We start from the raw sequence: 21,941 nt of genomic DNA, 5'->3' as shown, positions 1-21,941 counted from the left end.
GAAAACAACGATCTCTCCAATTACTTTGTGACAGGCTTTCCCAATGGCACCAGGAAGGAGGAGCTGCGCATCCCATTAAGCAAATTTGGACTGGTGGTAGATGTGTACTTCGGGGGACGGAAGGATTACCAAGGTAATAACTTTGCGTTCGTTAGATACAAAGACGTTGTGGATATGAAGGCACTGGAGGAGAAATTACAAGGCATCAAGTGCAGGGATGTAACACTTTCGGTCAATATATCAAAACACCAAAGAAAAGCTCCACAAAAACCAACTCATGCAACCACCAACAGCGACAGAAGACACCCTACTGGTCCGGCTGCCACACGATACGATGGAATCAGAGATAACAGGTCATACGCCCAGGCTACGGCCGGACACACAGTAAAACAACCCAATCAACAAATTAGACCAGCGACACCTCTTGTTATACTAAACACCCATACCCACATGAACAATTGGCTAAGCAAAAGTACCCTAATTGCTGAGGCACACAGTTTTGACCACATCGGAAACCTACCGGCGTCAATACTCATGAGTGATGACACCAAATATCTCAGAGGACTCAGGATGGCAATGCACTACGGGAACTCAGTGGCGGCCCAGGAATTCCTAGACGACGAAACCCGGTGGAGAGAATGGTTCAAATGGGTGGAAAGGGCCGATAAACATGAAGTTAGATATGAGAGAACGGCGTGGTTGAAGATTTTAGGGCTACCGCTCAAACTGTGGGACGAAGTTAACTTTAACCTTATTGCGGAGAGATTTGGCAGAGTTGTGAGCCCATTCGATTGCATTAGGAATAGGAGGGACTATTCGATGGGCAAGGTAGGTGTCCTAACATCAGAGAAGAGATGGATCAATCAGCAAATCACAATCATAGCGGCCGGAGTAAATTACCAGATTGGTGTCGTGGAATACACCAATAATTGGTCTCCATTCAAACCAGCCCCGTTCGATCAAGTAGAAGAAGAATGAGAAGATGATATGGGCGACGACGAAGATGATACGGTATCAGACACCTGGATGCATGATGGCAACAAAGAACTAGAAGAGGGTGAAATATGTGCCGACCAACCGCCAGCGCATCTCGAAAGTGTGGATGCTGGAGACCAAGGGTCTCCGTTGGATCACAAGAACATTAACGGTACCAAGAATAATTTTAATGCGGAGGACCCACATACAACGTTACGGGCGTCGTTTGAGATACCTTGGTCAAATTCTATAAATCCCATAGGGATTGTAGGGAACACGTGCAATTCCCCGGTCCCACCACCCAACCTAGCTGAATCATGTAAAAAAAGCAACCCTGGGCCCTTGTTCAATAACTCACTTCCATTGGGTTGTTTTGGGCCATTTCCAAGTAATACGCATATTCCCTTCATTTCACCTCAGGCCCGTTTTGACTCTGATACCAATTCAAACAGCAGTGGACACAAATCAAAGAAACGGAAAAGAATCAAATCAGGGTCTCGCACCTCTGCTCATACCACACCTTCACGAGGCAACCCCTCCCATCTCGTACAAATCCCTTCCTTGATAGCGCCTAATCTTGAAGTCAACACCACCTTCACAATTCTATCTCAACCCAACATAAATCTTGATACCAATCCAACTCAACCAATAGATAACTCATTAGATAACACCAATGATTGCGGGGATGGCAATAATAATGGGGAAAGTAGTCAGACTGCAGCGATTGGGAATGCTATTGGTTTTCAGGTTAGTGTCTCGTGCCTGGAAAGAATTATAGGCGAAAATGGTGTCCAAATTATTGATCAATGAATTGCTTATCCCTAAACATTAGAGGAATAGGCGTGGAGGAAAAAGTAAGGTGGGTTAGAAAATTAAAACTCTTGCACAAGGCGACTTTCATAGGCATTCAAGAAACACAATTGAACGACTACACAAACATTAATGTAAACGGTTGTTGGGATTCATCAGATTATGACTTTGAAGGGGTCAACGCAACTGGTAGGTCTGGAGGTCTACTGTCCATCTAGAATACCAATTGTTTTCAGAAATCGAAAGTCTTAAAATCCCGTTATTATCTCATTATAATTGGCAAATGGATTGGTGTAACCAGCAATATAGTCTTTGCCAATATATATGGTCCTCAAGCACCTGTTGACAAGAGATCATTGTGGAAAGAACTGACTGAGTTAAAACAGGCTAACGTAGGGAACTGGATCGTATTTGGTGACATTAACGTTGTTCGGAGAGCGGAGGAAAGATTCAACTCACAATATTGCTCATCTAGTGCCCATGCATTCAATAGATTTATCAGTGAGGCTGGACTACATGACTTTCGAATGGGGGGAGAAAATTTCACATTTATGAATCGTGTCGATGCAAAGCTAAGAAAGTTAGATAGATTTCTTGCATGTGACGACTTCCTGGCAGCAATCCCATCCCTTTCCGGTACAGCACACCCCCGAGACCTATCCGACCACTGCCCCATCACACTCATTTCAACAGAGTCTGATTATGGCCCCCTACCCTTCAAATGCTTTAACTCGTGGATTCTAAATGAAGGATTCGAGAAGTTGGTTACTGATGCCTGGCTTTGATTCGAAGGTTATGGAAATGCTGATAAATACCTAGCTTCCAAATTCAAATTCTTAAAAAAATGAAATCATAAGATGAAAATTAAAGACAAGGAAAGAGGAAGAATGGGAGTCAATTACCATAAAGTCGAATATTGCCCATCTGGAGAAAGAGTCTGAATCACGCAACTTAACCACTGATGAGCTACAATCTCGGGCATGTGGTCTTCAACGGTTACAAGAAATTGAAAAGTTGGTGACTCTCGACCTAAAACAAAAGGCACACATCAAATGGTCGATTGATGGTGATGAAAACACTCAGTTTTTTCATGGGTATATAAATGGTCGGAATAGAAGGAACCATATAAACGGGCTCATGGTAAATGGCAGATGGACCGCAAAGGTGGTTGAGGTCAAAGGTGAAGTATTCCGGTTTTATCAGGCCAAATTCAAGAAAAATTGGGTGTCGCGCCCCAAACTTATTAGCTCCTATTTCAGATCCATCTCAATGATGGATGCCATCCGACTTGAATCTTCATTCACCATTAAAGAAGTAAAAGCTGTTGTATGGGCTTGTGACAGCGAGAAAGCCCCGGGGCCCGACGGATTTACATTCAAGTTCTTAAAAACTTTCTGGAATACTATAAAAGTTGACATCATGCAGCTAGTGGAACACTTCGACCAGCATGGAATTCTCTCTCGCGGGTGTAACTCGTCATTCATTACGCTTGTTCCAAAAATTAAAGACCCTGTCTCTCTCACCGACTACCGCCCGATCAGCCTGATCGGTACCATCTATAAAATAATTTCCAAGCTTCTTGCTACAAGGATCAAAACGGTAATTAGGAGTGTTATTGGTGATGTTCAATCCGCATACATTGAGGGTCGCAACATACTCGACGGTCCATTGGTGATTAACGAACTATGTTCTTGGGCAAAAAAGATCAAAAAGAAGATCCTTCTCTTTAAAGTCGATTTTGATAAGGCATTCGACTCAATTAATTGGGAATACCTTGATTCTACTCTCTCTCAGATGGGCTTTGGGTCTAAGTGGCGTTCATGGATCAAGGGTTGCCTTTAATCATCATGAGCCTCGGTGTTGGTCAATGGATCGCCCACAAAAGAATTTTCAATCTCAAAAGGGGTGCGTCAAGGGGATCCGTTGTCTCCGTTTCTCTTTATAATTGCAATGGAGGGTCTAAATGTAGCTCTGGAGGCAGCTAGAGATCAACGAATCTTCAAGGGCATTGACATACCTTATGTTGGACCGACTATATTACACTTATTTTATGCAGATGACGCGTTGTTTGTCGGGGAGTGGTCACGATCCAACCTTAAAAACTTAGCCCGCATTCTACAGTGTTTCCATGTGACTTCTGGCCTCAAGGTAAATTATCATAAATCGAAGGTATTTGGCATTGGCGCAAGTGAACTTAAATCAACAAATTGGGCAAACATACTTGGCTGTGAGTCGGGTACCCTACCATTCAATTATCTCGGGGTACCGGTTGGAGCTAATATGAACCTTGCAAAAAATTGGAGACCGGTAATTGAGAAGTTTCAATCTAAACTGTCTATGTGGAAATCGAAAATGTTGTCATTTGGTGGTAGACTAACACTCATCAAGTCGGTATTAGGAAACTGTGACATCCCCATTTTCACGGCCAGAAAAGACTGATTTTGTCTATGCTTTATCAAAATCAGAGTACCTCTTTTAGTGAAAATGTTGCGGAATTTGTTCCCAGTAAAACATTATAAATACGTTATCAAAACATTTCCGAAGAAATGTATTTTTATTCATTTTAAGACATTTGGGATGTCATCGTCAATACAGAAACATAAGCATAAACAGAACTTACATTCATTTACACTAGTGATCTACATCTCTTTAATCTCTCAGTGTAATGTAACTTCGTATCGACACCTGTGATACAAATAAGCTTGAGTGGGTCAGGTTGGGAAACCTGGTGAGTACACAGGGATTTCAATCCCACAATGTCATATCATATATATAATTTAAACTTCACAAAATATACAATTTCACCATATATTTATATAAGCAACTCTTACCCCACCCCGTTAATCCTTACAACGAGACTATCCATACTCTCGGACCTTAAATTTTACCTGTCACTTAACCCATACTCTCGGATCTAATTCATGCTCTCGGATCAATAATTGTGCTCATTCCATACTCTCGGATTAGGGACAAGTGTCTATGTGTAAATCCATTCTCCCGGATTAACGACGAATGACTATGTCCTATCCATACTCCCGGACTGAGGACGACTGACTATGTCTTAATCCATACTCCCGGACTAAAGACAACTGACTATGTCTTAATCCATACTCCCGGATTAATGACAGTTGACTATGTCCAATCCATACTCTCGGACTAGGGACAATGACTATGTCTAATCCATGCTCCCGGATCAATGACATATACTAAAGTTCTATTCTCTGAGTATAACTCACTCGTACTCGTAAGAAAATACTACCCAATATTTCTCATAATTAATTTAGGTTTACTCTTTATCCTAAATCATCATATATAATCATCATATATAATCAGGTATGTTCTTTAACACGTATTTCAGGCAACATCAATTAACTCGCACATAAACATATAATTAATACTTCAATCAGTACTTGTATTAAAATCATGTTCATGAAAGGGACTATGCACTCACTTGATAAGGTGGTGCCTCGGTACTGGGACAGGGCTTCGTTTACTTTAAAATAATTTCCTTCGACGAAACCTAGTATTATTACCACTAGATTTTAGTTTAATATTTACCGTGACTAATTATTAGTCTTATTATTATTATTATATAAGCGTTTAAACAATAATCTCCAACCACTATGTACAGACAGGGGCCAGACATAAAACACCGGAGGGCAGGACCATTTTGGCATATAGCACTTCTGAAATCCAACAACCCTATGCGGCCCTTTAAACCAGATTCCCCGTACCGCGAGTAGTTAAAAAGATATTATAACGACACTTATATAAGTCATAATAATAGCTCAAATATTTATTATAAGTTCATAATAACAATAGTAATTTTAAATATAAACTATATTTAAAATAGGGTAAGCATAACTTACTTACAAGGGGGTTTTAGCTAGGAGCCGAGCTCTGCAGGGGCAGAACTTCGTCGCTGAATCTTTCTAAGAAAGATTCGTGCAGCGCTTCAGCGCTCACCTTACTATACTAAAACTACAGAAAGAGAAGTCGAATCACGAGGGACCGAAATGCTAGGGGGATAAGAAGAGAAAGACTCTTGAATCAAGAGAATGGTGCAAAGAAATATGAGAGCCCAAGGCTCTTATTTATAGTAATTGAATTTACAAAAACTACCCTCCATAATTACTTAATGATTTTATAGTTATATAAACGACAAAACACCCCTTCATAATACTATTTTAAATAGATTTAACAATATTTGTACTAAACTAATGTCGAAAGTACTCAACACTAGTCTTATAACGACCGCATCGTCGATACCTTTCTAATGATATATACATTTGTATATATATGTATACGTATATATGATTTATACTTTATTTTATTACGTAAATATGCTATTATAATTTATAACTCGTTCATACGAACTCCGTTTTTGACACTCCTTATATCCACGCGTAGGTGGAGACGTACTCTACAACTTTAATTTAGCTCCGTCGGCTAATTTTGACTTTATTTTTAAAGTTATATTTTTAACAAGCCGGGACAGGAAAAGTCTGTTAAAAATTCATAACTTCTTCATCTGACGTCCGTTTTCGTCTGTCTTTTTACCGTTGTGCTACTATTAATGAGATCTTCAATTCTCATTTAGGTTGCGTTGGCCAAAAATCGATCGATCTAAAATTCGAATTTCGGGTTGTGCACTGCTATGCCAAATCTTAGAAAAATCATAACTTCCTCATACGAAGTCAGATTTTGACGTTCTTTTTTTGTATGTTCTCGGTTTAACGATTAATACAACTTTTGTTTAGATCATTAAGGCTAAAAAGTATTCTATCGTAAATTCATTATTTACATCTCCCGGTGCCGTGTCGGTTTTGCCGTAAAACTTCGACGGGCCATAACTTCTTCGTTATAACTCGGATTTCGACGTTCTTTATATGTACGGAACCCTTGTAACATATACTATGACTTGGTTAAGATTATTCATTCTAAATAATCTTCTATTAAAAAATCATTTTTGACGCTTATCGTCTCTAAATTGACTAGCCCGAATCTACGGGCATTACAGAAACCTACCGACTTATTTCATGTCCCTTTTTAAGACTCCAACAGGTGTATTGGAAACTCTTGAGAAGATTCGTCGAAGGTTTCTATGGGGAGGTAACGAAGACAAGAGAAAGATACATCGGGTTGCGTGGGAGAAGGTAATCACACCCAAGGAAGCTGGTGGACTCTGGGTCGGATCATTTAAAGCACTAAATATGGGGTTAATTGTCAAATGGTGGTGGCGATTGAAGGCTGATCGACCAATATTATGGAGTCAAGTTATTTCAGGAATACATAACCTACATGGCAAGCCAAATGGATACCTTTGCAACAATACCATAACAGGAGTTTGGAAAAACATAGCGAATGCAAGAAAAGATTTGCAAAAACATGGTGTTGGTCTAAATGATATTTTTAAGCAGGAGGTAAATTCAGGTAGAAACACTTTATTCTGGCTTGACACATGAATAGGTACTAGTCCCTTAAAAGAAAAATATCCTACATTATATGATCTTGAGTCTAGAAAAAGGTGTATTGTAGCTGATCGTGCTTTTGAATGAGATTGGCCCTGGGACTAGGCATCATGTCCTATTGCTAATAATGTTGAGCATGACATTTTATCAATTGAACAAGATCTGGACAATATCACCCTTGTACCGGGTCCGGATAATTGGCGATACATCATACAACATGATGGATGCTACACGGTTAGTGCACTGCGGAAGGTAATTGACCCTCATACCCCTATCTTCCCAAACTTTGTACAACTACAGTGGCTAAAACAAATCCCGGTGAAAGTTTTATGTTTCTTATGGAAAGCAATTCAAAAAAGGATCCCTTCTGCCACTGCCTTGAGGTCAAGAGGAGTTGAGATTGACACAATTGTATGTAGCACGTGTATTGATGGGGTTGATTGTGTTGACCATATCTTAGTTGGATGCCCATTTGCTCGTATGATTACATGTTCAATTCTTAGCTGGTGTGGAATACAGCAACAGACCGTGTTTGAAAGCTTGGATGACCTCCTAACTTTTGATGCATCATGGGGACACTGCCCAAAAATGAAAAAAAAAAAAAAAAAAGTTCACTATCATCTGTTATGGGTTGTTATGGTGCATGTGGAAACATAGGAGTGAGAGGCTATTTCAACATCTCTTCACACATCCAACAAAAATAGGGGATAATGTAAAGTCATTAGTCTTTTTTTGGCTTAAACACAGGGGTAAATTGGGTAGTTGTAAGTGGGAGGATTGGATGCACTCTCCATTTTATTCCATGTAATGTTCTGTTTCTCCTTGTATTCAGTTTTTCGTCTCCTCTAGCTTCTTGCTAGCTGGGGTCGTGAGAAGTTAAATATTTGACGTTTCAAAAAAAAATCAAAATTGAAAATTCGACCAAATCACAAGGTCCATTTATGTAATCTCTTAAAATATTTTCTATTTTGTATGTGGATGCTTAATTACTTTCATAAAGTGAACCACATTAAATGGAAGTCTCTAATCTATGTATATTGTATGTTAAGAATACTCTAATCCAAATAAGCCAAGTCAACCCAAGTGTGAATTCCAAATTTTTATGTCATCCACTTCCACTAACCAATAATAATGTTCAGTTAGTATTTTGTTAGTTTGATCATCGGAGTAACCAAAATCTAAATTCAAAGTTTATATATCGTTATAGTAAATAATCTCTAATTAAATCAAATAAGAATTTAAATAGTGGATTGATGATATACAAACCCAAACAACTTGAATGACCCAAACTCGCCAAACAACAATAAAAAAAATATATCTAAACCACAAAAAAACAAGAACAAAAAGGAAAAACCCACCAAAGAAGTAAAGATGAACACAACCACACACCTATATATACACAATTACGTACATATAGCTTCTTCTTGATTTTCGTGTCAAGCAAGTATCCAGTCATCGGGGTTTCTTAACCCACGGGCAAACATCTATCTCTCTCTTGTTCACTGTTGGTGTGGGTTACTTGCTTCACCTACAATCCTAACTTTAATGGCTTCTTCTTAAGCTTTTCATCAATCCCTCTGTTTTTTAGTCTTTTCATCGCAAAAGAGGAACACCAACAACTTCAATTTATCTTCCAGATCGATATGGGTCATGAATTGATGGTCGTAGCGCCACCACCACCACCTCCGCCGCTGCCGCCGACCTCTCTTGCTCCTGGATTTCGGTTTCACCCGACTGACGAGGAGCTTGTGAGGTATTATCTGAGGCGTAAGGTTTGTGGGATGCCCTTTCGGTTTCAGGCTGTATCGGAAATCGATGTCTACAAATCCGAACCCTGGGAACTTGCCGGTATATATAAATCTTTCTGGGTTTGATGAATTTGTGCTTTTCATATCTGTGTTAATCATTTCATTTAATTACCATTTTTCTTGAAATTCCCTCAATTACAATTTTGATAAATTGATTGGGAAGTTTATATTTTACAACACCATAATCTACCCGTTTATGCATCCATCCTACCTAATTCAATGAGCTAATTCTGCGATTTAGATTCAAGAACTCTGGCGTCTCCGATCAAACTTGGAAATTTAATTTAAGATTGTTATCACTTTAGATTTCTGCAAAATGGTATTAAAGATGGGAACTTTCGTATGACATTGTGTAGTCACTTAAATTGTATCTTTCTTGGAAAGATCGAATCTTGAAAAAATGGATAATCTCTACAAAAAAGTTAAAAGCTCCCTAGAAATGAAGGAGCGAGTTTACCATAAGACAATTTGTTGTCTAATTGAGTTGTCTTAAGTGTTTGCGATTTTTCAAAAGAGCATAAAAATCTTGACTTGTCAGCAATGTTCTATTGGAAATCCGACAAATTTCACCATTTTCTGATTACTTTAGTATAAAGCTTTTTTCACTTTTTTATTTACTTAAATTACCCAACTTATGCTCCAAGTGTGTATGTGTAATGTGTGTGTTCTTTTTGGGTGAGACGAAGGCAAATATTCTTTGTTACACCGGACAAAATTGGACTAAACAAGCTAATCTACGACCATTTTGAATATGATGAGGGTATTTACGTCTTTTGCATAAATGAGAGATCAAGAGCTCCATATCCCAACTTGTTCCACTTTTGGGTGGGACAAAAAAAACGCAATCTTTTCCCATTGTCATAAGTCATAGTCCTACTCCAATGCATGTCAAACTCAGTACAATTTGTTCTGTCATGTCATGTCATATACTGTCTTTTGTGTGCTGTGATTTTGTAGACTTTTCTCCATGGAATTCAAGAGACCTAGAATGGTACTTTTTCAGCCCGGTGGATAGAAAGTATGGCAACGGTTGTCGATTGAATCGGGCAACCGGGCAGGGGTATTGGAAGGCGACCGGGAAGGATCGGGCAGTCCGGCACAAGTCGGAGACAATTGGAATGAAGAAAACATTAGTTTTCCATAGTGGGCGGGCCCCAGATGGGAAGCGGACGAATTGGGTAATGCATGAATATAGACTTTTGGATCAAGAATTACAAAGAGCCGGAGTTGCACAGGTTTGAATCACACGATAGTTTCTAAATACGTATTTGGTATTGGAATCTTCAACTGAAAGGAATACGTGTTGTTGTTTTTGGGGGAAAAAAGGATGCTTTTGTGCTTTGCAGAATTTTTCAGAAGAGTGGTTTAGGACCACCAAATGGAGACCGTTATGCACCGTTTGTGGAGGAGGAATGGAATCATGATGCCGATGCGGATGCCGCCCTATTTGTTCCGGAGGATGAAACTTGTGTAGAAAGAAATGAAATTGTAGAGGTATGTGTGTGTGTGTGTTTACGTAATTGCCCCTTGTTTCTGCAAAAGGTTATTTTTATTGCAACCTCTGAGATGTACTAACGACTTAGAATGCAAGAGACTAAAGTTTGAGAATTACTACAAACGAGAGAGAACTTGTATTATAAGAACTCGAAAGATTACAACGCAACTTAGCCCACACCACCCTGATGTAGGAACATTATGTGAGATGTAAATCAGGTATACAGTGTCCCACTAGGTAGTTGGTGAAGAGCCCAATCCAAATTGGAATCGAAACTCTCAAACTGTCTCGAATCCTTGATTTAGTATACGTTGCAAGTGATTTAGTATTTGTATTTGGTTAATTTTAAACTAAAAAACTTTACAAATGATTTAGTATTTTTGTAAAATACCAAAATGTTTATGAGTTGACTCAAGAAAACTAAATAGTTTTCAACTAAATGACACTTTTTGAAAGTACAATGACTTCATAACATTAGTCAAATACACGCCAAATGTAGTACAACATGTTTCGTCCTAAAAAATCACATCTTACTCAAACTAACTGCTTTATAACCTGTGGGTGTTGAGTCTTTTCTTTCCTTTAATCATAAAGTTCAAATCTTTTATGTTCTTGATTAATGAAACCAATCTATTTTTCAGAATAATCCCAAAACAATTCCCTTTGTATGCAAAAGGGAAAGATCACAAGACTCTCCTTCAAATTCAGAACCCAAACTCGAAACATTCTCCCTCTTTCACAACAAAAGATTAAAACCAAGTGATCCAAACTCCAACAATGCAAATGGTTCTGAAGATTCAACCACAACAAGTCAAGATCCAACAACAACAACAACAAAAGCACTTGTTGAGTTCCCTTTACTTAAAGAAACTCATCATCCCACCACCCCAAAGTCATTTGACGCTTCTACCCTTGAGAAATCCGTGCCCCCGGGGTACCTAAAGTTCATTAGCAATTTGGAAAATGAGATTCTCAATGTTTCAATGGAGAAGGAGACTTTGAAGATCGAAGTGATGCGGGCCCAAGCAATGATTAATATTCTTCAGTCTCGGATTGATGACTTGAGCAAGGAGAATACGAATTGAGGAGGGGCGTTTAGGTAAATGTACCTTGCGTTCTTCGGTGTAACCATGCTACTAGGAAAGGGCCATTTCTATGTGGTGTGGCTCTTTCCCGAGATCTATGATGTAGTTTTAGTTAAATAAAACTTTCGATCTTTTTTGTTTAGATGTTGTGGAAATGTTGGAGTTTGACTGGTGTAATTTTGTTGCTCTAATCATGCTTAAATTTCACTAATTACTTGATTTAAAAAGCTTAATTTGGTTTAGATTTTTTACCGAGTATTTGTTAAGCAATATGTATGTGTTTAATGTAGGAACCGAACTGTCAATGGACTTATGAAAAACCTATTTTTTTTAGCAAAAGTTTTTTCATGGCCTTTTCAATGTGAAAAAGCTTATTTTATTCAATTTAATAAAAAAATAGATCAAAGAGAAATTAATACATTTCATTGAGCAAAGGAAAAACAACTTTTAGAAACAATTCGAAAATGTAAGATATTTAATACCAATTGAGAAACTTACTAATTAGTTATAACAATTAGAAAATAACAAACTAAAAAAAAAACTAATAAGATTTTTAGAACTCATTAATTTATAGATAATTTTATAAAAGTAAAATTTAGTAAAAACTAAAAAACATTGTAGTTTAGTTTTTTTCCGGTTTAACCACAGCAAAGAATTTTTTCTATGTTAACCACTAAGAGTTTTCTTCTATTTTCAAAAAAACCACAGCATAAAACTTTGACTTGTATAAAAGACATGAGAATTTGAATATTGTTTGATTTGATCACTTTAAGAAATTTTTATTTTCGTAACAACAGCCAATAGTTCTAAACTTTTTTTAATAAAACCATCATTTGACCATTTACCGAAAAAAATAATTTTCCCATTTGTTATTTGCAACTCACTAATGGACAAAAAAAAAGTATTGTGGTTTTGTTGAAAAAAAAAAAACTATCGGTTAAACTAGAGAAAAAAAATGCAATGGTTAAATAAAAGAATTTCAAACCACACTGGTTTTATCGAATTTGGCCTTTTATAAATTAAAATCGATAAGTATTTAAAATGACAAAAAGATGTTTGTTCATTTGAAACGGCCCAGTAGATTATACAGCCCATTGGAGCCCCGACTCGTTATCCTTCCACTGTCATGAGCGAAGAGTTCTCGCAGCTCTGTGAAGCCAACCTAACGCAGTGCCTCTTGCTTTAAGAACCAAGTGAGCCAAGCCTTCGCCTAAGCCACATGGTCCAACTCACAACTTGGAATGGGCAAGCCGGTTTATGCGCCAACAAGACCAATCAAGCTGAGCCAATTCACAGTCCAAACATCTTTGATACCGTCACTTGAGTTATAGGCAAGCGCTTGGTGACTTTTAATTCACAACAACCTTTTATTAAGCGCCTTTAGATTAATCATTCTTCCGATGTGGGAATAAAAGCTATTACATGTGATAAGTTTTCAAAGAATATACTCTTAACACTTGTGCCCATTTCTGATCTTTTTCTGTGATTCCAGCTTTTTTTTTTATCGGAAACTAACTTGAAGAAGTAGCGATTCCAGTAATAGATTGCAGAATCAATCTTGTTTTGGGTTTTAAGTTTTTTTTTTCTTTCTAACTTTAGGTTTGGTTTTTAGGGATTTACTTGAATTGTTGATCAACATATACATATTTTAAGAAAAGTGGTGAGAAAGAGATGGGTAAATTTAGTCATTTCACTTTAGGACGAAGATTATAATTTGTTGATCTACATATACACATTTTAAGAAAGGGAAAATGTTACGAAATCCCATGAATTTTGTCTGTTCCTTTTAAAACAAATTCGTTATTATCCTCTTTTCTTTTTCTTGTTTCAAAAATGTCAGTTTAGTTTCCAAAACTAATTAAGGATTCCTAAAAACTGCAAGTATTATGTATATTATTGTTAGTTATCAACACAATTTGTTGAAATAATGAGATATGCTTTTGCTTGAAAAATGACCATAGAATCACCATTTTTAGGTTTTACTAGTGATTTCCAAAAAGCTTTTAAAACACATATTTGTTTGTGTTAGATCTTTAGCTGATCCACATGTGTAGTATGATAGAGACAGATTCGAGATGGCTAATTTCTTAAGAAACAATAAAAAGAAACAAACTCTTTGGAACAAATTTTCTGATTAACTTTCATAAAGATGCAACATATGAATTTATAGACAAAACCAAGATATACACATAAATTAAGGGATAAGATTATAAAATAGCAACATAATTTTATATGTTTTTCAATAGAAAACATCAAAGTTGTTTAATTCTTATATTTATATGACAAATACACTCAAGTTATGCATTTTTGTAATGTGTTACATGAAACTGCTAATACAGCATCATTGAGTTAACCTAGAAAATATCAAATCGTAGAGACAAACATAAGTGAAGAAAAAACAAAAATACTCCTCTCAAGTTGGGTTGTAGAGTGGGAAAACATATGAGAAGAAAAAACCCCTAAAAGATTTTTAGGCAATGTTATTAATACAGATTAAGAAAGGGGATTCCAATTTGATTCAAAAGTACTTGTGAGAGTTGTGAGTAGTGACAGATTGAAATATGGATTAGAAAACGAAGATTTCATTGAGAGATTATTATATGAATAAATAAAAAAACGAAATAATTTGTTATATATTTTACAACTGACCATGTTGGTTGTAGACATATTTGTTCTTTGGTCAAGAATTTACAAATGGGGATGTAGCTCAGATGGTAGAGCGCTCGCTTAGCATGCGAGAGGTACGGGGATCGATACCCCGCATCTCCAATTTTTTTCAAAATTTCTTGCAAATTTTTCATTAGTAACCCATGCGTTGTTGTTTTCCTCCAAAAAGAACCTCATAGTCAATTAAATTAGTCTTCATATCCTTATTTCGACATAACATTATTTCATCCGTGTTACAAATTTCTTATGATAATTTGATTACATGCTGCCTTGAATCGACAAATGAATTAATACCTTTATTTACATTCAACATTTTCTCTAAGTTATAATTGTCATCATGACACTTAGATAAACCGTGTTGTATTTCGTTCAATATAAATACTCTCTACAAAGTTATTTGAGATTTTACAAATTTATATAAATTATCATTATGTATTTTGATTCCAAAATTTACAAATACATTTTTAAATGTCAAAATTGTTTGGTTTTATTATTTTTAGTTTATTGAGTAAAATACGATGCGTAGTTGTTAATGAAACTGTATTTTAATGCAGCCTCTATCTCGAAACAACAGTCAGAAACTAGCAAATGACAAATAAAAAAAATTTACAGTTTTACCATTCTCTCTTAATCTTAACAGTTAACACCAATTAAGTGTATGCATCCATCGGATTAAGATCTAAAGTCACAATCACAGGGAAAAATCAAAAAAATCATTTGGATCATCTCCGATTAAGTTTTCCTATTTTATAATCTTATAGATTGAATTAACAACTGATCAAATTGAATAACTTTATCCCAGGCACTTTAATCAATAAATTGAAACAGCTGATAAACAACAATGAAACTCGATTTTTAATCAATAAATCCAAAGTCGCACAAATTAAATGCTAAACACGTACGATTACTTTTAAATTCAAGAAACAACGATTGTTATTAAATTCAAGAAACAAAGATTGTTACTGAATTCAGAACTTTTTTTATAAATTACAATGCCTTCTACTAACAACTGTTACATAACAAAATCCCCAAATTAGTTCACCACGAAAGAAACCTACGCGCTAGTAAATTTGGTGACGGCCTTAGTACCTTCAGAGACGGCATGTTTGGCCAATTCACCGGGAAGAACAAGTCTGACGGCTGTTTGGATTTCCCTTGAAGTAATTGTTGGCTTCTTGTTGTACCTAGCAAGGCGAGAGGATTCCTGAGCGAGCTTCTCAAAGATATCGTTGATGAAGGAGTTCATGATCCCCATAGCTTTGCTTGAGATCCCGATATCGGGATGAACTTGCTTCAGAACCTTGAAGATGTAGATCTTGTACGTCTCTACGGACTTCTTGTTCCTCTTCTTCTTCTTATCAGTCGCCGACGCATCCTTCGGGAGCTTCTTCTCCGCCTTCGGTTTGGGAGTTTTCTCCGCCGCTGGCTTCTTCTCGGCCGGTTTCTTCTCTGCCGCCTTGGGTGCCATTTTTAGTGAGTTTGGTAGAGTAGAGCTTCGAAGAGAGTGAATTAGAAATAACTGGAAACTGATGATTGAGATTTGGAGAGAAGGGGATTTCTTTATATAGGGTGTGAGATGATTTGATTCGTTGATTTTGAGTGGCGCGGATCGCAAATGTCGATCGTCAGATTGTGATGATGAATTAATAGACGGTGTAGATTGATTGAAGCGGTATAAATCTAATTAGAAGCCACGTGGAAAATCAAGTGACGTAATTAGGTGGCACTGTGTGTAGTGTGTAATCTTTTAATTAATTTAGCATTAAAAAAAGAAATGAAGCTCAAACCAAATTATAAATGTGAGTTTGAAATAGAAGACATCTGTCAAATCGATCAATTATAAAAAATGAACCATTTAAAAGTAGTAATATTAATGTCAACCACAATCAAATTGAACCATTTAAAAGTAGTAATATTAATGTCAAAAATAGTACTAGCAACCTAGATGTCAACATAACAATATAAAAATTTTAACAAGATTTAATTTTAGACTTTTATTCAAATCTTTCTGAAAAAATTTAAATCCTAGTTGTTTTTTCAATTTTTAATCAACATGCTTGCATTTCTAAATTCAACCTCATACTTCACACTTAAATGATGCAATGTGCTAAAACAATAAAAACATAAAATTAAAGATGAAAATTTGAAATAGACACCCCTGAAATAGTAGTGGTGATATCGAATTCTTGAAAGTGTGTGGATTGAAGGCACTGACGATGACCATCCATTCCCAATTATCCGTACAAATCAGAGAGGCTCAGCTGGAAGCCTTAAAACCAGGAAACATGTCAGATGAAGCCTTGAGAGGAATGGAAAAAAACTTAGAGGTCAAAGGAGACGGAGTTCACTATTTCATGAACCAGATCTGGACCCCAAAGTACGGCGGGTACATGGAGTTTGTCATGAACGAAGCTCACAAGACTAGATACTCCGTTCACCCAGGTTCAGATAAGATGTATCTGGATCTCAAGCAACTCTATTGGTGACCGAACATGAAAGCATAAATCGTTACCTTCGTGGGCAAGTGTCTAACTTGCGCCAAGGTGAAGGTGGAATAGATTTAAAAGAAAATCAAAATTAAATTTACGATCAATAATTTTGCACGATCTAAAATAAATCTAATGTTAATTTCGTGGCAAAACAAAAATGCTGATCATTTATGTATAAAGTTAACTTTAATGTTTGATATATATTAATAATGACTTAAAACTTATATATAGTATAACCATAAAAACTCGTAATATATACATAAGTTTGAACTTTTAATGGAGAGTGCACGTGTTTTATTTAACCGCCAAAAGCGAAACTTTCCTGGAAAACACCGAAAATTTCAAATCTATCATCAAATACCAACAAACCATCCTGACCGTTCAACGATTCATCTCTTAAATCAACGGCAGAAGATCACGATCCGCGTCATTCACAACCATCCAATCAGCACACCCTTCATCACCCTACATAAACAAACTCCCCATAAACCGCATCTCCACACTACGCTTTCGTTCAAACTCCTAACTTCCTCTCACACAGAAACACACAGTCAAAACCCACCAACAATGGCACCAAAGGCAGCAGCGGAGAAGAAGCCTGCAGTGGCGGCAGAGAAGAAGCCAAGAGCCGAGAAGAAGCTCCCCAAGGACGCATCCGCCGCCGGAGCAGACAAGAAGAAGAAGAGAAACAAGAAGTCGGTGGAGACGTACAAGATCTACATCTTCAAGGTTCTGAAACAGGTTCACCCCGATATCGGAATCTCGAGCAAGGCGATGGGGATCATGAACTCGTTCATTAATGACATTTTCGAGAAATTGGCTCAGGAAGCATCGAAACTCGCTAGGTATAACAAGAAGAATACTTTATCTTCCAGGGAAATCCAAACAGCTGTTAGACTTGTTCTTCCTGGAGAGTTGTCTAAACATGCTGTTTCTGAAGGTACCAAGGCTGTTACCAAGTTTACAAGCTCTTAGATTTAAGATTTTATCAGATGTTAGTTATTTTGTTTTGGTAGAATGGTTATAATGGTATAACCGATTTAGGATTTGTGATTGTTTTGGGAAAATTGATGTACATCAGTTTGTTTCAATTGCTAGAATCGTTGAAAAATCGTAATTTTCAGTTAATGGATTTCATGATTAGTTCTCTATTATCGATTGATTTTTATTTAGATGAATAACTCCGTATGGAATTTTTTCATGATATTCCTGCGTTTGGTTGTTGCGGATTGAATTGCTTTTATTGAACACATTTTTTGGATTCTTGATGAGCCCTTGATTGAAACCACAAATCGGCTATATCTATTACTCTCTAACCAAAATCGATCATGTTTTTGAATTATTATTTTAAAACCCATTAAATGAAATGGTATAAATGTTACAGTCTGATAGTAATCTACGATTTTTTGAATCTAAAATACAATACAGAAACGATAACATTTCTAATATTTTTGTATCATTTGTCCTTATTTATTTTAATGTTATTTCATAGCATATAATTCATTTTTTTTTTAACTATGTACAACTATAATAAAACTGCACTCTTTTATATACTTAAGTATATTTTTTCTGAAAAATGCATTAGGTTTCTATTGCAAACGCTATTTTTTTTCCTCTAAAAGTTTATTTGTTTATTTATAATTTTCTTTACGAAGACGTTTTAGAAGAAATTACATATGCAAGGAATTTGATATAATTTTGTAAACAACATATGTAAAGAATTAAATAGAATTTTAAGAAACTACACCTAATGCATTTTTCAGAAAAAATATACTTAAGTATATAAAAGAGTGCAGTTTTATTATAGTTGTACATAGTTAAAAAAAATGAATTATATGCTATGAAATAACATTAAAATAAATAAGGACAAATGATACAAAAACATTAGAAGGCATTATATCTCAGATGAATTTAAATGGGCTTATCGAGTAGGTCATGCCCACTATCATTTGAATGGGCCGAGTGTTTGTACATTATTAATTTAATGGGTTCGATAGTTTGGACACATCAAAGTGCAATAGGACACGAGATCTTAATGTTTCTGTTAAACATAGGGCAAATTATAAAATAAATAAAATGTGTATAAAATTTTGAGTTTGATATTATACTTTATTTTTTCTTAATTAAGTCATTAAGTTTGTGTTTTTATTATACTTTATTTTTTCTTATGGTCGTCCAAGTGACTAATCATTAGAAAATGTTGTAAGCAAGAGAAAAAGGTTGTCGAGTGTAACTCTAAAAGTATACCTTCATTGTTTTGCGTATACCATCTGGGATAAGGAACCACTTACGGCCCTGAGAAGTCATTTGCATAAACTCATGATTCTTTAAGAGAAGAAAAGAAGAAGAAATTAGGGAACATGAATACATATATATCTACGAAAATGTTCAATTTAACCAAAATGTTAAAGAATTATAGCCACATCAACTTTTTGCTTAGTCAACAAATGTAAAACATAAAACAACTGAAGTAAAGCCGTCGATTTGTTAAATTTTGGGTAATGACACGGCAACCGATCAAGCTTTTGGGTTTTGGTTTAAAAGGTCCATGATTTTTTTTTTGGCTTAATGGGGACATAAAATGTATGTTGACCTACTTTTCCAGTTACTCATGCCTAATGTAATCGGTTTCATAAGTCACATAAACATTTGTAGCTGTGGTTTTCTTGATAGTAAGGAAGTGGCAAAATTGTCTACGGTGGTTACCTAGGTGGAGTTCTAGGTTTTTCAAATATATTTTTGGCCGGTCTACATCATCACCATCATCACCACCGTTCAATACCAAAAACCTACATTGCTCAAATCGACAAATGGACCTTTAGTAACATATGGAGATTTCCTCTTAGAGTAAATTACACGAATGGTCCCTACGGTTTGGGGTAATTTGCACGTTTGGTCCCTAACTTATTTTTTTAACTCGGAAGGTCACTACTGTTTGTTATTGCTACACACTTGGTCCCTATTGTTTGTTTTTGTTACGCGTTTGGTCCCTATCTTACGTAAAAAGACAATTATTTAAATAGGGAAAAAGGGTAGGGTAGGTAAGGTAAGGTGATGGGGTGGGGTTGGGGGTGTGTTTATTTAAATAAATAAAAAAATCAAGGGAAAAATAGACTTTTTATGTAAGACAGAGACCAAGCGTGTAACAAAAACAAACAGTAGGGACCTTCCGAGTTAGAAAAATAAGTTAGGGGCCAAACGCGCAAGTTACCCTAAACCATAGGGACCATTCGTGTAATTTACATTTCTCAATAAAGTAATGTTAAATTTATTAAATTTGAGGATTGTCTATTATAGCTGGAAATGGGCGACGAACACTGGATCGATAGTTTGATACAAAAAGAAGAACACGAAGCAAAGATTGTAAAGAGAACGAGAAGCAATGATCAAAAGAGAAAGAGCCATGACATATACATATTGAAATCAAGTAATTTTTTACTAGTCTAATGTTATTTCAGACTCTCGGTTCTTGAAAATTGAAGATTTTAACGCAATTTTAACATTTAAGGAAAACGACACCAAAATCAGCTCAAACTGCTCTGATAGACATCCGATTCGACGAATTTCCATGGTGGTGGAACTGGTCAGAAAGCCAACTTCCAGCTGTTGAAACATCGATTAGGAATGGAAACCAGGGACGATTCCACTATGATGCCCATAGTGGCACCGGCAACCCCTTATTTTTTCAGATACAATGTAAAAATTTTCGAAATTTTCATTTTTTCTACATTTGTGCCACTACGTAAAAGGAAAAATGTGCCACCGGCAACACTTACTACGAAATCATGGATCCGTCCCTGATGGAAACTGTAGATTGAAACCTACACAAATGCTTTCTAGATAGATTTGGGAAACCATTGTGGGTGTACAAATGAAGCACCATAAAAGTACATGACATGTTCTCGAGATGAACACAACACATAGGGTAGAACGTGATATGTACCCACAAGTAAAACATTATGTGATGATGCAATATTTAACATTTCTTGGCGTTTAACTTTTATGTTTGACCTAATTTAACTTCCATAATTCATAAATAATCTAATAATGAACATTTAGAGAGTTTGTGAGTTTTTTGACCTTATGGGGTATTTTGGTCATTTTTAGTAAAATACTCTCTCTCTCTCTCTCTCTATATATATATATATATATATATATATATATATATATATATATATATATATATATATATATATATATATATATGGCTAGGTTATTTTGTTTCTTACATTTATTGTGTGCTAGAATGCACCAATATGAATTTAGTAAATTAAATAATTATTTAATTAAATAAGTATAGATATTAAATGATTTCCATAATTATATATAATTTAAATGATATCCATAATTATAATTCTCTTTTTATGGAAACTAATTAAATCCGCCATTAATGTCAGCAATAACATTCTTTCAGAATGAATTCGCATCTAGGTTTTTATATATGAATTCGTATTTTGTTTCTGGACTCGCTCACTTAAAATAAAATAAAGTTGAATGAAATATGAAGAACGAGAGTGTATTCTACTAGAATACACTCTCATTCTGCTGGAATACACTCTCATTCTTCTAGATATGAATTCATTCTCAAAGAATATTATTCTTGACATTAATGACGAATTTAATTAGTTTCCATAAAAATGAGTTATAAGTATGGATAACATTTAATATACATATAATTAATACTAAATTTGTATTGGTGCATTCTAGCACACAATAGATGTGAGAAACATTTGAACCTACCTCTCTTTTTTTTTTCTCTCTCTCTCTCTCTCTCTATATATATATATATATATATATATATATATATATATATATATATATATATATATATTGTTTGAGGATTACTTTGACTAAGTAAAGAGTGATTCTTTAAATTAGAAGTTGAGGTGAGTCATATATATATATATATATATATATATATATATATATATATATATATATATATATATATATATATATATATATATATATATATATATATATATATATTGTTTGAGGATTACTTTGACTAAGTAAAGAGTGATTCTTTAAACTAGAAGTTGAGGTGAGTCAATGGAAACATACATACCCTACATTACATTGTATCTTTGTTACATCCCATACCTTACATTAATTTTTAGTTAATGGATTTCATGATTAGT

General features: G+C 35.5%; 2 protein-coding genes, 1 non-coding gene and 1 pseudogene across 3 annotated transcripts; 3 read left to right on the top strand and 1 right to left on the bottom strand.

Moving 5' to 3' along the window:
- Positions 1-8,634: 8,634 nt before the first annotated feature.
- On the top strand, positions 8,635-11,855 carry LOC145137194 (NAC domain containing protein 50-like). Its single transcript, XM_079071336.1, has 4 exons — positions 8,635-9,104; positions 10,022-10,299; positions 10,391-10,558; positions 11,201-11,855. Exons 1-4 carry the CDS (start codon positions 8,900-8,902, stop codon positions 11,642-11,644), a joined length of 1,095 nt encoding a protein of 364 aa, XP_078927462.1. The 5' UTR covers positions 8,635-8,899; the 3' UTR covers positions 11,645-11,855.
- Positions 11,856-14,340: 2,485 nt separating this feature from the next.
- TRNAA-AGC (transfer RNA alanine (anticodon AGC)) lies at positions 14,341-14,413 on the top strand. The gene has a single exon. It is a non-coding gene; the product is annotated as a tRNA-Ala (tRNA).
- Positions 14,414-15,215: 802 nt separating this feature from the next.
- Positions 15,216-15,840, bottom strand: LOC145137993 (histone H2B.4 pseudogene; annotated as a pseudogene).
- Positions 15,841-17,305: 1,465 nt separating this feature from the next.
- On the top strand, positions 17,306-17,954 carry LOC145138156 (histone H2B.4-like). The gene has a single exon (XM_079072289.1). The coding sequence runs from the start codon at positions 17,368-17,370 to the stop codon at positions 17,773-17,775; it is 408 nt and encodes a 135-aa protein (XP_078928415.1). The 5' UTR covers positions 17,306-17,367; the 3' UTR covers positions 17,776-17,954.
- Positions 17,955-21,941: the final 3,987 nt, after the last annotated feature.

This window comes from Lactuca virosa, chromosome 9 (assembly GCF_052849685.1).
Source record: "Lactuca virosa cultivar CGN04683 chromosome 9, Lactuca_virosa_CGN04683_v6, whole genome shotgun sequence".
Classification (NCBI taxonomy): domain Eukaryota; kingdom Viridiplantae; phylum Streptophyta; class Magnoliopsida; order Asterales; family Asteraceae; genus Lactuca; species Lactuca virosa.
This window is presented reverse-complemented; position numbering and strand designations above follow the sequence as displayed.